The following is a 22,439-nucleotide window of genomic DNA, read 5'->3' as shown; positions in this document are numbered from 1 at the left end:
TTTCAGGGACAATAAGGAAAAGTTCTTCAGACAGTTATTTCCTAAGTCTGCAGCTCTGTGAGAGGATAACTGTCTTTCAAAAAAGTCTACTTAAGAAAAACAGATGATAGAAGTGTTATAGCTGAGGGAATAGGTCAAATGATTCCTGCATCAAGTTACTCAATGGCAGCAAAACATATGAATCTCTTCCTGTCTTAAAATAATGACTGTACAGCTAAAAATATCCCTACGAATAGGCAAAATAGTTGCATCACTTTTGGGAACCTTATTTTTGAAGCAAACAATTCTCATGCCTAACTGAATTGAGGCAGACCTCAAAACCAGCCACATTTCAATAACTTGCCTCTGCAGATTTGCTATACTGGTTTAACAATACCGATTCAGAATCTATACAGTACAGTTAGAGGACAAATTAGCAATAGGATTACCATCGCAGACAACCACTCAAACTTGCAGAAACAACATCCTTGTCTTTCTTTGTTTCCCACTGGAGTTACTCATATTAACTTACTCTTCCACTTTATGACTACCAATTTCCTTCTCTTTCTGTGATGGTCTGATGTTCAAAACCGAGTAAATTTCATAACAATTATTCTCAAATTATATTTTAAATATTCTTGTACTTTGAATATTACTGCTTCTGTGTCAGCTATGGTGAACTCCTGCCACACCAGAAAGCTTGGAAACTCTTGGAAAGCTTGTCCTTTCGGGTTTTTTTAATTATACTAACAGTTGATAGAATAAAAGAAAGTCCTCCCCTCAATTTTTTATTACAGAATCAAGTTGTATGAATGCAAGAATGGCCTCTACACCTTTTAGAGTTATAACATGTTCTTCTACTGCCTTATCAAAGGATTTGCAAGGGCTGTAAAGATATGTATACATCAGGTGGTAAACTCAGCACTGATGACTGAGACCAGGACTGCAAACATATTTATTTCAGGTCCTTTAATGCAATTGTCAGACTTCAAATTTAGAAGGAAGGAAAATTAACCCCCTTTCTGATTTTTGTTGTTGTTTAAATTTTATACCTGCCTTCCCCCATCTCCCATTTATTATGTTGAAATTTACTTGGAGCTATCTAGGACATGAAAACATGAATCACATCACACTGCCTGTACCCCAGGTATCCTTAACAATGGGCCACACTTCCTAGTCAGTTCCAGAAAGTCTACAAACCCAGTGCATTAATTCTACATTCCAAATGTTACTTATATAACAGCAAGAAACAGTGCTCAGTACTTGAAATCAGATTGTGGAATATAGCTAGGCAACAGCCCAGGTTTAAAATCTACAATTGCATGGTTAACTGTCCATGTAAACTCATAGATAAGGTTCTGCTCATTTAAAGTCACTTTACTGTCATGTTATTTTCATGATGTTATACTGGTCTTTCAGACTGAATAACCATTACACAGCAAGGAGAAGAAGCACCCCGAGTATTTTATTGATGGAAAATACTACAGAACACCAGGTTCCCAAATCAATTCACAAAAGACACTTCAGAATGGAGCACAGCTATGTAAAGAACTGGAAACTGCCTCCAGTGTTACTGGTCAGCAAAAAAACCTTCCCAAACTCTTGAACACTGGGAAGTAATACATCAATTTAAAAATCAGTGACCTGAGGTTGAGGGTAGCAGGAAGGACGAGGCAACCTAAAAAGCCAATGAGTGAAGCTATGATTCATTTGGGTAGCAAGAAAATTCCCCCCCAAAAAAATCCCCAAACAAATAAAACCAAAACTAAACAAAACAACAAAAAATAAAGCTTAAAAAAAAAACAAACCCCACAAACCAAAACAAGCAAACAAACAAACAAACCCCACCCCCCAAAAAAACAAAACCAAAACCCAACAACAACCAACCAACCAAAAAAAACCCCAAAACCCCAAACCCACAAAACCCCAAACCCAGGATGTTCTTTCCATTTGAGACAAGATTTAAAACTGCTGATTTTGTTCTCCTCTCACTCCTTATTTTATTTCCAAAGAAAATCTGTTACTCATTGTCCCAGCTTGAACATATTTCATTCAGCTAAAAAAAACCAATTAAGTTTTGACTTACCAGAAATACAGGGTTCCAAATCAGAACATAACTGGCTATTAGGTAGATGAAATATACTCAGAGCGGAACAATGATTAACACAGAAATGTTGTCCCTTTCTGAACCCACTGAACTCCAAGCTTTATTTACAGGGCTCCTTATGTTTAAACTGTACCACTTTTACTTAACAGTATGACTCAAATGCTGTTAACTTTGGAGGAAGATTTAAGGAAAAGAAGGTATCTACTGAGGAGGTAAGAACTCTTCTTAAGAAAACTTTTAACTAAATAGCTAGGGGGGGCTTGTTTGTTTGTATTTTTATTATTTTTACAATATGAACATTCATAATGTATCATGAAATACTGTGAATATAAATAAAAGCCAGTCACAAATACACACAAATTACTATGTGCCGTACATCCAGGAATAAAGTGGAATGATTTGAAAGCAGCAGAAACGCAAGGAGGCCAAGCATATCAGTGTGAGGGCAAAAAGAATGGTGTGACACACCTCACTGCAGCATTTCTGGAAGCATCTCTCTTCCCCTTTCACTTCCCGTGACACTATCAGCAGATACTCTGACTGCTGGGCCCGGCCACAGCTGTACTGGGAACCTATACTGACAAGCTGAAATAACCAATCAAAGCAAAACACAAAAAGAAACCTTTGTAAAGCTGAAGCACATACTGTTATCCAAATTGTACAAATAATAGATGAGCTCAAACGTTCAGGTAACATTTACTTGCCACTAGAACAGGTTGCTATCAAGCTACAACTTTCATTTAAACATACTTAAAATTTACGGAGGCAGTTGCAAAGCCCTTTGTAATTTCAAGGGAAGTTAAGAGTTACTGATAGTAAATCAGAAAACTCACTGTGGTGTAGCCGACTACTCTGAAAAACATAAAGTTTGGTGCATTGTGAAAGTGAGCATTATTTTCCTGTCATACTTGCCAAGTGCAGAAGGTAACGTGGATATAAGACTGGAAGGTGTTATGTAAAGCAATATAACAAGCCTGGGTATGGAAGAACTTAATCTTGTTCTAGATATTGATAAACAAAATACAGCTAGGAAAACATATTAAGTCAACTAGAGGAAAAAAAGGTTGAGTACTCTAAATTGGTTTTAGAAGGGGTAATTTACAGAAGATCCAAGAAAATAACTGGAGTAAAAAAAATTGTCTGTCTCATTCCCATAAATATCAGCACCAAGAACTCCGCTGACACATGCCAAACGTCTAAGAATTCAGAAGTTCAGAACATCACCTGAATTTCTCAACTTGTTATCACAAAAAAATGTTTTGTCTTAATAATACACAGAAATTCCTAGCCCATTTAAATTCAAGCACAGCCTGCCAGTGCACCTGAGAAAGATTAAGAGTTTTAAATTAAGGGTGAAGAACTAGACAACTGCCTATTCTGAGTAGTGATTACTACTGATGAGAAGGCTCATGAACAGTAAATTTATTTTTATCCTGCTATTGTTACGTGAATAATTTTGAAGGCAGCAGCTAAATACTGTCCTCCTTATTCAGTGAACATATTTAAGACAGCATTATGGTGACAGACTCAGGTTACATTAATCATTAAAATTTACATGACTGACACACCACTGCTGTCTGAAGCCTTTGTATGTAGCAATTTTACATAGCGCAAAGTTTCTTATTATGCAGTATTGCCTAAACATTCTTTTTTTCTGATTGCCTGAAGAGGTAACAACTGAAACTAAAAATCATCTACAAAATAACCCACCGGTATCACCAAGTGGGGCAGCACAACTATTGGCAGTAGGTTTTGGGCTGGGACTGATACATAATTGCAGCATTCTGGCAGCGCTTTCACTGGTATTCTTTGGAAAAGTGCACCAAGACATCCGCATAAATGTTCCAGAAGTTTAACACCTTCCACTCCTATTTAACCATCACATACAATCATATTTTACAGGAAAACTTTGAAATGTCAAGGGGAAAGAAATATTTTTGATCAAAAGCAACCACTTAAACATTTTATATGGGGCACACAGCACAAGGACTCTCAATCCATAGGAATATTACTTCTCTGAAAAAGCTGCTGATTTCTATCCCACCAATAATACGTACAAAGCACAGTAGGTGCCACCCCGAAGACTGCTTCTGAAGGAAGAATGCTGCTGAGCAGCACAGGTTTAGAAACGGTAAAAAATTACAGAAATGCTATGGTGTTCTTAAATCCTAATAATAAAACTGTTTAGATTATACAGAATATTTTAATCATGTTTCAAGGGAATGATGTCTGCTAAAAGCAGGTCTGCAGTACAACCAAAGGAGAGAATGGCCTAATCTGAGGTAACAAGAAGCTGAGCATTATGAGACTATACGGCTGTTACGTTTATCTACTTCAACCTATGTGTCCAAGAGAGTGCAACATGGGGGAAGGAGGAAGTCAGGAGAAAGCTGGATGAAACAAGGACATAATGTTCAAGAAAATCACTGGAAGTTTCCACTTTTAAAAGAGCTTCTAAAATCCAGAAAAGATTATCATAGTTCTTTCAGCAGTTGCACTGTCACAACAGGATTATTCCCAAATACAATATCCCCAAAGAATACAAGGCTTTAGGACAGGTAAAAGCCATAATATCATTTAAGCTGTTAAAAAGTAAAGGATCTCTGTTATAAGGAAATCTGGTTTCTCATGCCAAAGAATGTCAAAAAAAAATGTTGCCAATGCACTGGAGGGGAAAAAAAAAAAAAAAATTTAAAAATCATGTGCATTAAGTGAGAGCTTTTTTCAGGGACTTAAACCAGCTTCTGGCTCCTGGCAGACCAAACAGACCTGGTAATACTTGAGCCAGAGAACCGAAGCGTACGAAACTTTCTCACTGCTGGTTTAGATTATTTGATCATGGCTGCGCACCACAACACCAGCGCTTCGCACATTTCATCAAATACAAGCAAAATATTCTCTTTTACCTTTGTGTGCCATACTTTTAAAAAATGTTGCTTTGTTGCATTATCACAATGAGACTGCACAGGGTAAAAGGCTTGTGCTTATTCCAATCTCTCCTACAGTTGGCATCAGACACTGAAAAAGATGCTGGTGGCTGAGCACTTGTGTCTCACTCCAGAGTTAACAGCTTCATTACTCCAGAGCAGTTTAAATACTCTTGTAGGTTAGGAATGTGAAGGATGAAGAGGCCACATAGTTTCTTAATTACAAAGATTAGCAAAGATAACAGAAAGATCTTCTCGCAATTTTACAATGTATTCTTGAATGTACACGCAAAGCTGTTTTTATGCAGTGCAAAGAACGAAAACATTCACGTGGTTCATACCCATCCAGCTTCACATCCACGTTGGTTAAATTCACCCTCCTATGTGTATCAGTCCTTTATCTGAAGAACCATTGTTCAGGCCTGACAAGCGTTTACCTCCCAAGCTCGTCTCATTTACCCAGAGCTCCTCATATCTGATTCATATAAACCTGTGTTAGTTCATTTTGGTTTATTCACCCTTCAAATGCTCGTGTGTAGACACGGAAGAATTACATTTTAAACATGATGTGGATGTTTTTGTAGAAAGTCAGCACACTTTACCTCCTGGAAAGCTAGTTTAATTGTTTGGGGTTTTTTTCTCTGACAAATAAGAATACAAATATCAAATTTTAACTTAACTGTGTAGCTTTATCTGTCCAATTTCTGAAAATGACTGAACTTAGAAAGATGCATAGATTTGCCTTTACACCCCTCTCTCACATAACTGCATTTTCAGAAGACTTTGTAATTATATCCCATATGGGTTTTTTACCTGTTCAAATTTCCAGCCATCAGACATTGTGGAAACCATTTGAGTGAGTTCCTCTTCCTGGCACTGCAGTACCCTGTACACATGTTTGACTGGCACCTTCAAGAAGAAATATAAGATGCTCAATACAGCATGGAATTCACTATGTTTGTGACTTGTCTGAAGTTGCCCTTACTCTTTAGAAATGGTAAGTAACAAACATCACTTGAACGCATTGTCCTTTTGGGGTTTGGAGTTTTGTTGTTGTTGTTGTGTTTTGTTTAAGAAATCTCATCTGTTCAGAATCACTTTCCAGAAGACTCAATGCTTCATGAATGTTTCAGAGACCAAAAGTGCTACTTAACAGTTAGAACAAAATAATCTTAAGACTTACCTGTCGTTCCATGTGGTAGCAAACCTCATCATTCAAAAAGAAGGCTGAGGTTCTGGGGCGGCCTACCTAACTTTGAGGAATGTCTGATCATATTAAAAATGTCATTATTTCCCTGTGAAAGTTTCCCATCCAGAGCAACGAGTAACTAGGGCCACTTCAGCTGAAACCCTTTAGAAAATATTTTGAACAATTCTTTAGAAGGTTTTTATGTTTTAAACAAGAACTGTAACCATATGCTGTGCCCTGGGTAAGGAGACTGGGAGATATTGGCAATTAAGAATATTAATCTTTGTGTAGCACTGGCTCCGGCCCAGCCAGTGCCAGAGGCAGACACCTCATCTCTTACTGGGGAAATGAGCAGTTAAGGGAAAAAAAAAAAAATGGAACCCACCCACTGTTTGCACAGAACAAATAATCAAAAGCACCCCAGAAAACAGCCTCACCTGTGAGATTTTGCTGTCTCTTTCTCTTATTTTGTCCTTTACCAGTTTTATTAGTGATGTGATATTGTAGAATTCAGCCTCTTCCAGTACACCTAGTATGAGAACAGTTTTTGGAAAAGAGTGTAACCAAAGATTCCAGGCCAAAACCACCGATCAGTTCCTAAGATTATCTTCTCTACAGCTACAGAAATTATTTATTTTGCCCTATGAAAAGTTCATTTACTAATGTAATAATTCTGGCTTCCTTCCGGCACATGTAGTTCAGCATTTAACTCATTCCAAAAAACTGTCCTAAGAAAAACCCCAAAGAAAACTGATGCCATTTCACATCCAGAATGAGAGGCGGGAAACAAACAAGAGAAAAGGAGCACAAATGCCATTGGTAGCAGACTGATGGCCCATCACAGCTCAGGCCCTGCCTCAGGCCATAATATGAAAGAGAAATTCAAATATTCCTACTGAAAAGCTCTGCAGCTGCTCGTTTGCAGAAAAATTTTCTTCCTGTCACTGAAACGAAAGCATAAAGGTACATAGTAAAGCCAGCTCCCACTCACATGTTCAAGCCTTACCTGTTCTCCACACATACTATGTGTTTAACAGTGCACTCGGAAACTACATTTCACATTATTTACCACTACTATTGTTAAATTGTATTTCTTTTTGGCTAATTTCTTCAACACGTTATCAATACAGTTTTAGTACTATAGTTTTAAAAAGTCATCCTCCATTAGGGCAAAACTGGTATGAATTTGGGACAGGGAGAGAGAATCTGCGAGCAGAATTTACTCTTCAAGAGCATATTCCACACATCTGAACATCCCAGAACTACACTATTACTTCACTTTACATCCTCCAAAACTTGTTTCACAGCCAGTATTCTTGTGCTTGAAGAGGACTAAACCCAAATATTTCACAGAGTCATATAGGAAAGAGACAATATTATAGGTTAAAAGGCATCTGCCCTCATGTTTGAGTATTTATGTTCTAACTGGCGATGGGAGTTGCGAAATCAGGAGTCATACTCAAAACACTCAAATACTAGCATATACTATAACTGCACGATACCCATCAGCTTTGCTTGCAACAGACTGAAATGCTACGCTGATTAAGATGTACCTGTAAATTACTTTTGGTGACTCAAAAGGGGTGAAAATAATAAGCAAGTGCCAAGAAAGCAGGAGATTTAGCAACATCTTACCTTCCTCAGCTAGGTCCTTGTTAATAACCAGTTTCCCATGTCTGAGATAGTTCAGCACTGGCCCAAAGTAGGTTGGGTCTCTGTCTATTAAATAGGCACCTGTTTCATCCTACAGTAGAAAAACAAAACAAAACAAACAAACCAACCAAAGAAACAGAAGAACCCAAACCCACACACAACCTCCCAACAAACACACACAAAAGCCAAAAAACCCCACAATGACTGGAAACACCAAGCAGGAACTGCAAGCTAATATTCAGCTTGGCATCTGAATAGCAAGCAGATATTCACAGCCACATCCCTTAAAGCCAACTTTATTAAAGACATTAAAACGAATTGCACAATGTCGTTGTAATTGTATCAGACTGACCACGCAACTCAATCATGTACTACACAACTTCTCTTACCTGATCTATTCCTGCCAACCCCTTATCAAAAGATTATCAACACTGTTAGCATGAAAGGTTTAACTGGTGAGAATACTAAAAATTAAGTTTAAAATTAATAGTTTAAACCAGGAAACTACCTTTTTTAGCTGGAAACCTGAAGGGTCAGAACAAAGGCTACATTACAGGAAGGTCTGGATACCAGCTTTTGTTTGTTTGTTGTTTCTGAAATTGAAGGCAAACAAACCTACCTTCACTTTAACCTCAACACTTTGTTCTAAACCTCAACACTTTGTTTTAAAAACATGTGGTTTTGTCTCAGTCCAGATGTACAAAGACTCACAGGATACTGAGAACAGCTGCATATCAAGGGTTCTATGTGCATACAGATACAACCCAAAGAGATTGAATTAGCTGACAACTGTATGGATTATAAGATGAAAAGTATTGTTTAATACACGAACAGAAACTAGTGAAGTGGGAAAGGAAGATCTAAAACTTCCAGTTACGAGAAGTAAGTTAGAAATAAGCTTCAGTAAGCTTATTGTAATCTTTTACACTATAGTGTTTTCTCACATGACCCTCTGAAGCAACAGCAACCATTAGCTCTACACCATTACAGGCATAGACAGGTGAGTTACAGAAGCAAATTAACTGAAAGCTCTAAATGAACTGGCTGCTCATGGCCTGGATGGGTGAATTCTTTGCTGGGTTAAAAACTGGCTGGATGGCAGAGTCCAAAGTGTGGTGGTAAATGGTGTCACATCTAGTTGGCAACCAGTCACTAGTGGTGTCCCCCAGGGCTCTGTGTTAGGGCCAGTGTTAATATCTTCACTGATGATCTGGATGAGGGGATTGAGTGCACCCTCCACAAATTTGTGGATGACACCAAGCTGGGTGGGAGTGTTGATCTGCTGGAGGACAGGAAGCTCTGCAGTGGGATCTGGACAGGCTGGATCCATGGGCTGTGGCCAACGGGACGAGGTTCAACAAGGCAAAGTGTCGGGTCCTGCATTTGGGCCACAACAACCCCCTGCAACGCTCCAGGCTTGGGGCAGAGTAGCTGGAAACTGCTCCTGGGAAAGGAGCTGGGGGTGCTGACTGACAGAGCTGAACATGAGCAGCTTGTGCCCAGGCAGCCAAGAAGCCACCAGCATCCTGGCCTGGCTCAGCACCAGTGTGGCAGCAGGGCCAGGGCAGTGACTGTCCCCCTGCACTGGGCACTGGTGAGGCTGCACCTCGAATCCTGTGTTCAATTTTGGGCCCCTCACGACTTGAGAGACATTGAGGTGCTGGAGCGGGGCCAGAGCAGGGCACCGGAGCTGGTGCAGGGCCTGGAGCACAAGTGTGATGAGGAACGGCTGAGGGACCTGGGGGGGTTTAGTCTGGAGAAGAGAAGGCTCAGGGGGGACCTTATCGCTCTCTACAACTGCCTGACAGGAGGATGGAGCCAGGAGGGGGCTGGTGTCTGCTCCCAAGGAACAAGAGATGGGACAAGAGGAAACGGCCTCAAGCTGCCCCAGGGGAGGTTTAGATGGAGATTAGGAACAATTTCTTCCCCAAAGGGTGCTCAGGCATCGGAACAGGCTGCCCAGGGCAGTGCTGGAGTCACCGTCCCTGGAAGTGTTCACACACTGTGCAGATGAAGCCTTCAGTGCCATGGGTTAGTGGTGGCCTTGGCAGCGCTGGGGAACGGTTGGACTTGATGATCTTGGAGGTCTTTCCCAACCTGGTTGGTTCTATGATTCTATGAAATCTCAAGTAACAATGGTTACTTTACTCCTTATACAAAAGGCGTCAATTAATTTATTTATTAATGGACTATGGTATCTGAAATTACTCTTTCCTGCATAGATTTCTGTACATTAGAAAACAAGCTTCCAGCAAAACTACAAAGGGAGCAAGCTATGTCAGGCCTTCTCTTTCAAATTCCACCTAATGAGAGGTCCCAGCAACCTGCATTACCTGAATTCATTAGCCTAGCATGCACACCAGAGCTTACCATCAGCACTTGTACCAAACATGGTTTACAAATACAGCATCTGCTCTGTGAGATATAAGATAGAATTGCTTTTGTCTTCTACCTATTTTTAACCATTTTCCTCATCATCCACAATTTTCTTTCCATTCTATCGTTCCTCATGTCCCTTTTTTTCATTACACTTATTCCTTTCACTGTTGAGGAAGTTTTCTTCCTCAACAAATTACCACCTAGAATCTATAAAAATGCTTAATCTTCATACTTATAAATACAAATATCATACCTAACATATGTATAATATACGGCATACGAATAAAGTTCCATCGCACTAGTGTCATAGTTTACTCTGAACCCTTTCAGGCAACAATGTGTCTTCAAAAAATAATAAAAAAGGAAAAGAAGGAACTCAAAAGTCTTATAATTTAGGGAGTAATAATAACCTCTTTTTTGCTTTAGTAAATACTAATAGTTAAAGTTTAAGAACTCTGGCTAAATTCTAACAGTGAGCAATCTAAATTCTGCCAGTAGGATTCACTTTAGTGTGTAAATTCCATGGAAAATTATGAATTGATTGAACAATTCAGAGTAACTGACCACTTGCTTACCCAAATGACAGATACGGAAAACATGCATTAATTAACATTCTTACAAAGACAAGACGTATGTCTTGGACTTTGACCTTACAACTCAGGTATGCTACAAACTAGTGCCAGGGAGTCACAACCCAAAACGTAAACTACTCAGGAGAGAATACTGTAACAATATGCAAAGAACGCACAGTCAAATGAGGCACCAAATCAATTTCCTAGGCATTTTCCTACAGAAAATGCCTTCTCTCTCCTCCCCTAGAGTGAGCTGCCTGACTATCCTTCAATGTACACTAAGCACTTCATGTTGAAATCACTAAGAAAAGCTGATTACATTAGATCTTCAAGGATATTTATGTAAACATAAATCCAATAAAAGCTGCCACAGTAATGCAGTCATCTGCACCACCTACCGCTCTCAAGATATGGGTCAGAAGTCTCTCCACACCTTGAAAAAATTGTGAGGACCGGCTTCATCTGCACATGCATGACAACATCTCATATTCTCATGTGTAATTAGCATTGTAAATTGAAAAATATTGCCCAAATCATTTAAATGATCACGTATTCCAGTCTCAAACATTTCGTCTTCAATTTTATAGAGACTGAGGCTTAAAGGAATCATAACGAAATACTTACCCTGACCTTCATTTAAAACATATATACAACTCAACCTTTAGAAAGCAGGTGTGAAACCTAACCATTTTGTGCAAGCCATTCCAATAACTAATTATTGTTGCTGTTAAAAATATATATACTTATATAAAAGTATATACTTTCTAGTTTCACACTTCACGAGCTGGATTCACAATACCTTTGCTAGACTGAACAGGCTTCACTACTAGATTTTTAATCTCCATATACATATTTCTGGACTGAGAAGTCCCTCCTTAAACTCCTTGCCAAAAACTCCTTGGTTTTCCTCTTTATAACCTTCTGCCAAATCGTAATTCATCTTAACCAAGATCTCAAATTTTTGCATTGACCTTGAATTGTAGATACCAGAATCAGGTACAGGATTCCAGTGGGACTCAAAAGGAGAACCAAATACATACATCTCCCTAATCCCATTTAACATTCGCCCCAAGAATTGCATTATAAGACTAGTTGAAACTTCAGAAATTTATTTTCAGTTACTTGTCTTACACTGAGGTAAAAACTAGTCTGAAGACTTCTCCTCAAATACTTTAATACTTTCCAGAATGGACACACTCAGAATCCACCCTGCCAAGCTCCTGTCCCAAAGCTGTGTGCTCTAACATGGGTATCTAAAAAACTGACATCATTTACATATAGTGAGCAAGCGGTTCTGCTAAAGGCAGCAATATGCACAGAAATACAGTAATACTTGGCACTAAATCTGGATTTACAAAAAATTGTCTCTCCTAGCCCCTAGTTTTTTAAATCTTGAGCTAGATGCCAGAGCACATTTTTCTCAAATTATGTGACCTAAAAACTCTTGAACATCAGCAGCCTGCCAGTACTAATCAAAAGACATTAATAACACAACCCACCTAACTAGTCAGAAATCTGATGGACAAATAAAGCTTCTCTCAGTTATATCTTAGAATAATAACTACAATTAAGGTACTTTTTAGTGCTGACAGTTAAGGAGGTGCTGCTAGGAAGATTTTAATTTTCTAAAATATTCAGTGCTTGCTTCCTTCTTTCCTTAACAGATTCTACCTCAGCACAATTATGCTTAACTTTAGAAAGGCATTAAAAATCAAGCATGAATACTATTGCCAAAACCCTTATTAGTAAAGGCTGACAATCTTCTCGCTTAGGGGAAAGTTTAAAGAATGATATAACAGTTTATACCAGAAGAACTGGTATAAAATCAGGAAGTAACTTAAAAGTAAAACTTACAGTACAAGCATTAAATAAGTTAAACAAGGATGAAAAAGTGAGCAAGACTAATTTTTATGTATTCACCTCTAAAGAAAGATTTAAACACTCCCTAAAACAAATTCTACTGTGACCAGTAGGTATGACCAGTACCACTCATTCGTTTACTGAAATGATTCTCAAATAGTCTTAAATACAAAGATGCACGTGACATTGTGAAACATACTAGATTCAGAGAATAAACTTCATGATCTCATTGCATTCAACACTAGTTTTTCTGGGGGTGTGCTAAGGTTAATCTATCTTCTGTTGCGTCTGGAAACATATCTGATACCAAGAAATAGGCCGCATGAACTTGTACAACCTTAGCACCTGAAGATAATTTGAAGGCGACCATGCTACCATTCCTGAAGCCTTTCAATTCTTTTTAATAACAAGTATTAAGGAAATCTTATTATTTATACTGTTAAACATGTTTGCGTGGAAATTACAGCAGAGGAAGATAGCTACATATGCAACTGATATTTGTAAAGTACAACCTAGAAACTATTTCATTTTCCTATTCTTATTTCTAATAAGCTCATCCAGTTAATTTCTTGCAGAACTTCTTACTGTTTCAATATGGATAACTATGATATGCCTCACTTGTTGAGTTCAGGCAGAAAGAGCTCTATTATTAGTTTTTGGGTTTGCTTATAGATGTTAAATCCGAGATATAATTTTCTTACGGCTTCAATTTCTAAAGATTCCGGTTTGGCAATCATGCAAAGCAAGAAAGAATGGGAACTAAACCTCTTTCTTCAAAGGCATATATTTACTGGTGTATGAGCTGCCTTAATTATTGGCTCTTCTGCTTGGTCTCGCATCTGGATGTGCAATCTGCCTCCCTCCCTTTTGTCAGTGGGGACAACGCTAGAGCTTTTCACAAGCTGCTTTAACTCATTGAAGTTTTTTAAAAAATACACCTCTCCTTCATTTTTGCTGAGTTACTCACCAAATGGAGCATGATCAGAGGATATGAAATGTGTCTGTCAACTAGAAAACATGTGTTGTATTATGAGCGCAATTTAGTATTAATGTGTTGAAAATATATCTAAAACTCCCCAAAGTGAGTTACTGAAGTGCATCCCTGATAAATTCTCCATACAGGAAAAACAATATACCTTGTTGAGGCCAGATTTTTCATAGTTCTTTCAAACAGGGGGTTGTGGCTATCAGTTTTGATAATCTCCTCTGCTAGCTCATGCCTCAGGATTCTCCCTGCCCCCCCTCCCCCACATCCTCATCTAGAGGTAGGGACAAGTATGTCTGGGATGGGTGTAACAGGCATCAGCCTACATATGAGCTCAAATATGCATTCTCTCTCACTTTAAAGGTTAAAATTACGAGATGTTTAAAACCCACGTGATTTTTAGGACAAAACCACAATGGAATCAAACCCAGGGAATTATAGGTCAAAGACCAGCTCTAATGCCCCAAGCTGTAAGAGGCCAGTATCTATTAGCTGCACCTTGTGTAAGAACAACTGTTTTATGAGCACAAAACTATGCTACATAGTAGTCATTGTAAATAATCTTTACCTCATGATTAATGTCAACTTAGTATCAGGTTACAGCTCATAATGGGACTCCAAAAAGTAAAACCACAAGGGAAAAAAAATTATTACTATCACAGTTTGATTTACATATATGTGGCAAAGGAGTCCAAGATGATTAACACGAGTACCACCAATTATTCCCTTGAAATATCTGTGCTCATCAGTTAGAGGCATCTGATATTTCAAAATTAAAGCATACAGACAATCTGTTGATGTGCTGTTGTATCAAGGTGGTACGTTCACAAGCTAGTGAGATGTCAGGGAAAGATTTTTTTTCTCTTGAAAGGTCACCTACGATACCTGTTACCATTCAGACGACAAAAAAAGGAACTGATTGGATTATGGTTTGCTGTTTACAGATGATGAATCTAAAGGTTCTGAATCAGATCTTTGGAAGGAAGGCTCTCTGTGGTTAGGTTACCTTAGCTACTGTAATTAATACACTGCGATGGGTAATCTAAGAGGCAGACCACTTCTGCAAAATCCAAGATAACAGGTGACTGCAGAAACCAGGCTCTGAATGGTTAAAGTCAAAATCAATGACTACAGATGGTCAACACAACAAGACATGTACCTGATAAATGTTGTACTGAAAAGACGACCTTAGTGCATATTTAACAAGAAAGGCTTTGCTTTTTGTACATCAAATTGAAGATGTCTAGGTTCATAAACCTAGAGAATGCATCTCTCAGTAACAGGATTTTCTCTAAATCCATTTTTCTACAACAATTTGTAGTTCTCTCTCTGTGTGCTCCTTGCCTCATGCTACTGATTTGTACAATAATCCATTCAAGGTAACTACACCACCTACAATTTTATAAGAAAGGCTACTCACAATGACAGGACAATTCAATTTGTTTGTTGGTTTGTTGACAACTTGCTAAAGTCGTTTCCATTAGACTTCTATATTGGCAATAAAGGATGACGCTTCGTAATATCTAAGCAGCTCAAATAATGTATGAGCATGTTCCTAATACGCAAAGGTTATCTTTCTATAGCTGTGACTGCAGCTAGCTTTATATTGCCATGCATGCTATGACATCTATAACTACGTAAGTCTAGAAACATGAAAAATATTCGTCAGGTCTCTCCGCATCCTACCAAACAGCTACATAACCTTAGCATAAACTCATGATTTGCTGCTGGAACCCCACATGTAAGCACAGTAAAAATGTTTAGATTAGTAGCCTCCGGGAATTTTTGCAAGATAGCAACACCTCACTGATGGTGCCTGTGACGATGGCAGATTTCATCAACTGGTGAAAAAAACTGGTGAAAAAAAAAAAAGCCAAATGCCTTAATTAGAACTAAAGTCTAAAAATACACCCTCCCTCTGACGACACTGAGAGCAAATAAGCACCTTTTTGCAGCAGAACACCTGAAACAAGTGCCTTAATAATTAAGTGTGCCTTATCTTTTATTTAAGAAACATTAGAAGAAAACTCTCCTACTCCCTCCCAAGTAAAGACCATTCAGCAAGCCACCTGCATTTTAAAAATCACTCTTACAGACCAGTTTAAGATAATCCTCTCCAAAAACAACCCCAACCCAAGCCAAAGACAACAAAAAACAATCTCTACGCCACCACACTTTGAGGTATTTTTTCTCTAACTCTGGAACACTGTTCAGGTTCTGCTCCCTATCTTCCTCAGCATTTAAGCATCCTTTCTGGAAGTTATGCGGGAGTCTCACTGGGAAATAAAAAACCAAAGCAAACTGATACATAAAAAATCAACTCTTTATTTTTAAACTCCTGGTTATATATTCCAGGGTTATAGGCTGTTCCCTACTAGAAGTCCATTTTTGCCCATTATACTCATTGTGCTCTTTCAGAGCCAGCACTATATACGATTACATTATATCCATTATTACATGTCACTCCATAAATAAAATCTTAATCAGTAACTTATCTTCCCCTACTAAAAATGAGTCAGAATGGATACCCGGATTCGGTATCACCCACCACTGCAGTCCGTGCAGAATAAGTAACATTCATCTCGAGGAACTGCGATGCACAGAATGCGATGGATAAGCGGGAGAGGTTATTATCAAAAGTACTTTGATCTGGTTCTTGAACAGGAGGAGTGATGACAGTGCAGAAATAACATCAGTGCAGGCAGAGACTCCATTAAAACGCTAAAACTAAACCCGATCAGACAACATGAAAATTTAAACAAGCACAGGAGCGATCCTCCGCTGCCTCTGCTGAATTTACAAGCAGTTCTTACCCACGAACCCCACCGCTTTGCAGGAAATCCGCCCGCTCTCACCCCCAGAGCTGAACTCCCGCCAAGCGCAGGGGCTCTTCCAGCAGCGCGGCCCTGCACAAACTGCCCCTGACCGGGGAGCCCGCCGCTGCCGAGCCCGCGCTGCCGCCGCTCCCCCTCGCCGCCGCGGCCCCGGCTCCCAGGCGCTCACCTTGTCCGAGTCCAGGTCGGGGTCGGCCTGGCAAAGGCGGAAGAGGAAGGACTTGGGGTCCCTGCAGAGCGTCTGCCGAGTGGTCAGGAAGCAGGTGCCCCCCACGTTCAGCCGCACCCACTTGCCGGGCACCGCGCCGGGTGGCGGCGCTGAGCTGCACCGGCGGCAGGGCCCGCCCGGGCCTCCCAGCCCGAGGCCGCCGACCGGGGGCACCGGGAACTCGCAGTGGTTCTCCGCCGCCATCCTCGCCGCCGCCGGAAAGGCTCGCCCCAACCACGGGTCCCCGAGCGCACCTCCCCCGGAAGTGTCCCTTCCCCCGTCACGGCCCGCGCCTGCGCCGCAGCGGCCTCGTCCGACCGCAGGCCGCGGCCCGACAGCGCCGCCGCTGGACCGGAGGTATCGCCGTCCTACCCCCCCAGCCCCCCGCGAAAGGAAGAGGCGAGGCCGGGCCAGGACCCTACATGCCTTTATTACAGACTACCAAGCGTAAGTGAAATCCATCATCCAGTCACTAACTACACATCTACAGCACAGAGATCTGTCGAGAGGAGAATAAACAGTCATTAAATTATGAGATATGATTAAATCATCGACCAATAGAAAATTTATATAATAAAGCCAGAAAAAGGTGTAAAATATAGTTTACAATAATTATTCACATTCAAGGCTGTACATCAATACATACAACACCATGGCCCCGAACATGAATTCAATCCAAATAATTCATATATTAGATTTTAAATAACACAGACTGAACTAGAGGCCAACAAGAGCCAGCAAATAACCTTATAAGAATAAAAATACAAAAGTGTGTATCTTATATCATTGCATTATTTGCTTCTGTTTTCACGAGTTCTTGGAGGAGGGGAGATTGTTTTGTGGTGTCTGGTGAGGGGGGGTGAGAGGGGTGTTTGGGGTTTGGTTTTTTTATGGATTTTTTTTTCTTTTTCCCTTTTTCTTTTTTTTTAGTGGGTTTTTTGGCTTTCCTCCCCCTCCCCATTTTTGTTTCTTTTATCTGTACATCACAGTTACAGCTACAAACCAGGTAGAGAATATCACACACGTAACTGACTGCCACCAACCCGAAAACAGCTAGCATACAACTATCAAAACTGATTATGGTTCCTGGTTCCTATTTTTTTCCTCTTTTGTCAGATACAATAATTGTAAGTTCTGCCACAATTTAGAAATTTGCCACATCCAATCAATGTTAGTATATGGTCATAGGAAGCTTTGCCAAACAGCAACCATCTACATTCACTGCCATGCTGACAGACAGACCAGGTCAACAAGTGCTTAAGAACCTCTCCAATTGTTTGCTGTATAGAAGTTGTATTTCTTTTAAGAAAGAGGAAACATTGTTAAATTACCAGGCTCACTGGAAAGCGTGCTATTTTGGATCAGAGAATTACCTGTCTGTAAGCTCACCTGATCAGCTGATGGACAATCTGTGTCATGAAGCTTTGCAGGATCACTTCCGTTTGACTAGTATTTGCATAAAATATTACAGTCATTCAGTAAAATTTCAGATATAAATACCACACCTATTCATGTAATTCACTAGGAGAAAGTGAAAATGAAGTAATTGTGTTGACTTTCTTAAATCATTCAAAAGAAGCTATTAAATGCACATGTGGGAAATCCTCAGGATTCTTCAAAGTTCCCATCACAATATGTAGTGATATCAAGCACATTAAATTAAGCATCTTGAACTACGAAAATGGATTAGTTATCATATCTTTGTTTCAACCTACAAAGTCTTTTTGTAGGCTTATATATAGCAGATAGCTCACAACTAAATCATGCCAGAAAGTGAAAAGTGGAGCATGGTACTATCCGATAATCTGATGCCTTCATCATCCCAGTGCTTAGAAAACAAGATCTTAATAGGCAATATCAGCCTGCTCATGATGCCTCAACATCACATCTGAAGCAAGCCTTCCTCAATACAAACCCTTCTCAAAACTGGACTTTCAGGCCAGTGGTAATAAACTCATCTTTCCAGTTTATCAAAGTAGTTTTAAACTTCCTGTGACTGGGCTGGACAGAGTTTAACAGTGTGATTCAAAAAGCCTTCCTAGCAGTAGTACTTCTTCCTTTCTTTAGCTCCACCCCACAGAAAACAGATGCAATAAACATCTTCCTGAAGTTCAAATCCCAAGCAAAATAAAATTGCAATATTACTGACCACATTCTTTATAAATGATGGGCAAATGCTCAAAATGTAAAAGATGGAATCAACCAACAGACTGGGTTTTCAGGAGGTTAAGGAGTCCAAGAAGGGTCTTTAAGTGCCCAACAACCCTTTTTGTGCTTTGAAAGATCTCAGATAAAGAATAGAGAAATTAACTGGCTCATGTGCAGCTTGAAGAACCTTCCTTGTACATTTCATTCCATGAACTCCCATGAACCACAGGAGTGATCCTCAGGACAAAGATCTGAAGCTACCCCACTTCAGGTACGAGCACTTAAAACAGGAACCAGCCCTTCATAGTACGCAGCACCTGCCAACACACTTTTAAGTGGACAAAGTGGTGAAATATACTTAAATCCACATGATTTCTTTGTCTTGCTTCACTATTCTTCTGCCATCTTTCAAAACCAGATTTCACTTACAGTCCAAGACAGACAAATACCTCTCCCAGAAAAGTTCTAGTACCTTCCAAAAAAGCAGCAGCTAAGGAAGACTTGATTTGGAACACTGAAGTCCTAAGGGGGAGGGATGCCTGTAAGAGATGCTCACAGTTTCCTAATGACAGCATTGGCAAAAGAAAAAAGGAATACTAGAATGCAGACATTAGCCTTCCAGACACCTTCTCGGTAGCTTATTGCTATCAAGATTTCTTTGGCTGAAAGCTTTCGGTGGGCAGGACGGAAGTCTACTGAGAGAGGATTTTCAAGATGTGAAAAAGCAGAGTAACTACTTTATGGTAAAACGACTACAAGTCTAAATATTACAGAAAAGATGTTTCAGCATTCCTAGATTTCCACCTAGTGAACAAGCCAATGGAGATCACTCCATCTCTTACCAAAGCCACAGTGTTCACTATTAACAGAACAACTTTGCCAGACTTTTTATGAGGCCAAGTTTGGTCACAGCAAAACAGCAGTGGCACCACAAATCTCCAGCACTGCCACATTCTCCTGTATAAAGTTGAGAATACGTTTACATCTCTATACCAAAGACTAAACCAAGAGCAGTAGGGTGGCCTCCAGTGGACCCAACATAAAAATGAACCCTGACAGCCAGGGAGCAAATGCAACAAACTTACAGCGCATGTCATCTTGGTTAGAATGGTCTATATAGGATTAACACAGGCACGGACAGAAGGAGTGCTGTGCTGTCCGAATTTTAGCAACAAGGAGTGTACCTTGAATATGATGAAATTTCTGATGATGCAGATGGAACCGAGATCTTGCTCATCTCAGCCATTTACAGGACACCTCAGCTCCCTTAACACCATGCACTGTAGGCCAGTGATTTACTTTTGTCAAGTCTGCATACATAGGGGGGTAACAGAAGACTACAAGAATGCATTTCCTCCAAAAGAAAAAGCAAATGCACTTGCTCCTTTAAAGAATGAAAGATACTGAAAAAGCTGAACTGTTAAGTTCAAACACATAACAGTTTAAGAGAGAAATAATAAACCTCCTTCACCCCGTGTAACAAGAAAATACCCAACGTTCATGTGTTCTCTGAGAAATCCTGATAAACCACTGCTTTTAAAATACTGCTTCTAGAACAGTAGCCCATGAGTTTTTCCAACATTGCAATGGAACATTTTTTCTTTGGCGGAAGGGAAAACGTCATAGTAAGAGACCTCAAAATGCAAAGAGTTAGTATGCGTAGAAGAGGAATAAATAGGTGTGATGTTTATACTGCTTTTAAAACAAGGAAGGAATGCCTTTGTCCAGACCTAGGTCATTCCTCTCTGCAAGGTTCAGGAACACAGGCATGTTGAAAATGCCATTAGGGAAGTTGTTTTCAGCACATAGAAAGTTATGTCTTTGCAACATTACAAGAAATGTTTGACCACAAAAAAACCTTAATTTGAAGAGGATAAAGCGGATTGATATGCAAAATAATTTCACTTTATAGATATGCCTTAAGTACCATATATTTTCCCCTTTGCATCAATATTTTCCATTGAATTTTTAACCAGATTACTATACGGATCTAATATTTCAATTGCTTACTTTTTTTTCAGAGTTGCTAAATATTTGGCCAAGGACCAAAAATAGTATTATTTGTACATGTCATTACACAATGAGACAAAAAAAGTCAAGTAATCAATTGTACAATGCTTTCACACATCCTTCTCTACCCAGGTAAATAGGGTGGCCCCACTAAAATGCGCAGTACATGCACATCGTGGAAAGCAAGCATCTAGCCCTTACCTCCTGAAAAGGTGAAAAACTATTTACTACTTGAATAGCAACCCTCCCCCCCAATACTAACTAGTTAATTTTTTAGTTAGCATTAGTTAAAAGCATGCTGGTAAGTTTATTGTCCCTTGATCAAACACATGATTCATATTAAAATTTCAATTGAATCTTTAAAATCTTCTATGCTTCAGACACCAACATTTTAATTTTAGAAAACTTCCAGTGCCATGTTCAGCATTTTACTCTCTTAAAACCTGCATCATTGGAGCCTGTCTGCCAGACACATACATCTGATTCATTCACATAATTACTGAAGTACCACATAAATCCTGCAACCAGAACTATATTGGGAATTACACAAGGGTGCAACTGACCTGGCTACAAATGCCATATACCAATAAGCTGGGGGACTGTGAGGAAAGGAAGAGAAAACAAAGAGGTGGTGCTTAGGAGAGGCATATAAAAGCTCCCTGATGAAATACAGTTTAATGATAATCTGAAAGTCACAGACAACTCCAGCCCCATAAAATGCAAGGCTGGTACATGATTCGGCGTGTGTGCGTGTGGATTGGTTTTAACTCATCTTAAGTGAAGCTGGAATGCAAGGTCTATCCACTAGTCTGCAGCAGAAATTGAGCTGAAGTGCACAAAAGCAAGATCTTCACTGCAATGATATGCATGTGGAAGCCTCAACAGAAGCACAATGAGCAAGCAAAGTGACCCTGAATTCCATTAGGTTTTTGCTTTTTTTTCCTTAAAGAAAAAAAAAAGGCCAAAAACAAACAAACAAACAAAAAAAAAACCAAAAAAAAAAAAAAAAACACCCAAACAAAAACAAACAAACCAACAAAAAAACAACCCCAATTAAAGAAAAAAAAAAATCCAAAAAATAAACAACCACCCAGGGAGAAAAAAAAAAAACACCCCAAAAAAATCAAAACAAAAAAAGCCCACAAAAAAAACCCAACAAACCAACTCAAAAAACAAACCCACAAACCAAACCCAAAACCAACAACCAACCAAAACAAAACCCGAAAGCAGAACATTTCAGACATATGCTTCCCCTTGAGATGGTAATAGGTGGGTTGAAAAGATTCCTCTGATCGGCTGCACATGGAGTTCTAGCAGCAAGTAGGGAAACTGGGAAGTTTTGGATAAGCTTTACTATTTAGCAGCATTCTGGTGGTATCTGTGCCGCCAAACTTCATGTATCTTTTTGCACCATTTATGAGCATTCCCACTCGGGTCCATCAGGTAGTATGTCCTGTTTGGCTATAAGTGAACAACATTGTAATGAGTACTCCAAATACAGTTTAACCAAAAAAGCAGTAATTACTCTGCATCTATCAATGAAATAATTATTCCAAATCACTTAATAAACTTTCCCAAAATTAATTCA

The 22,439-nt window shown here is 39.4% G+C and overlaps 2 protein-coding genes across 6 annotated transcripts in view; both read right to left on the bottom strand.

Moving 5' to 3' along the window:
- Positions 1 to 16,958, bottom strand: part of KCTD5 (potassium channel tetramerization domain containing 5) — a 35,933-nt gene extending 18,975 nt beyond the window's left edge. Inside the window, exons 1-5 of one of the 2 annotated variants that reach the window (XM_030484092.1) lie at positions 16,655 to 16,958; positions 7,838 to 7,946; positions 6,640 to 6,731; positions 5,827 to 5,922; positions 2,555 to 2,671 (exon numbers count right to left, since the gene is read on the bottom strand). In XM_030484092.1, coding sequence (XP_030339952.1) covers positions 2,555 to 2,671; positions 5,827 to 5,922; positions 6,640 to 6,731; positions 7,838 to 7,946; positions 16,655 to 16,897 — 657 coding nt within the window. In that variant the 5' untranslated portion in view covers positions 16,898 to 16,958. The remainder of the gene's footprint in view (positions 1 to 2,554; positions 2,672 to 5,826; positions 5,923 to 6,639; positions 6,732 to 7,837; positions 7,947 to 16,654) is intronic. The other variant, XM_030484093.1, reaches the window with a different exon arrangement.
- Positions 16,959 to 17,103: 145 nt separating this feature from the next.
- PDPK1 (3-phosphoinositide dependent protein kinase 1) overlaps positions 17,104 to 22,439 on the bottom strand; it is a 28,142-nt gene continuing 22,806 nt past the window's right edge. For all 4 annotated transcript variants that reach the window (XM_030484085.1, XM_030484082.1, XM_030484084.1 and 1 more), the window contains one exon: positions 17,104 to 22,312. In XM_030484085.1, the coding sequence (XP_030339945.1) occupies positions 22,205 to 22,312 (108 nt within the window). In that variant the 3' untranslated portion in view covers positions 17,104 to 22,204. The remainder of the gene's footprint in view (positions 22,313 to 22,439) is intronic.

The sequence above is a fragment of the Strigops habroptila genome, chromosome 4 (genome assembly GCF_004027225.2).
Source record: "Strigops habroptila isolate Jane chromosome 4, bStrHab1.2.pri, whole genome shotgun sequence".
NCBI classification, from domain to species: Eukaryota; Metazoa; Chordata; class Aves; order Psittaciformes; family Psittacidae; genus Strigops; species Strigops habroptila.
The sequence above is the reverse complement of the archived record's forward strand: the minus strand, read 5'-3'. Positions and strand labels throughout refer to the sequence as shown.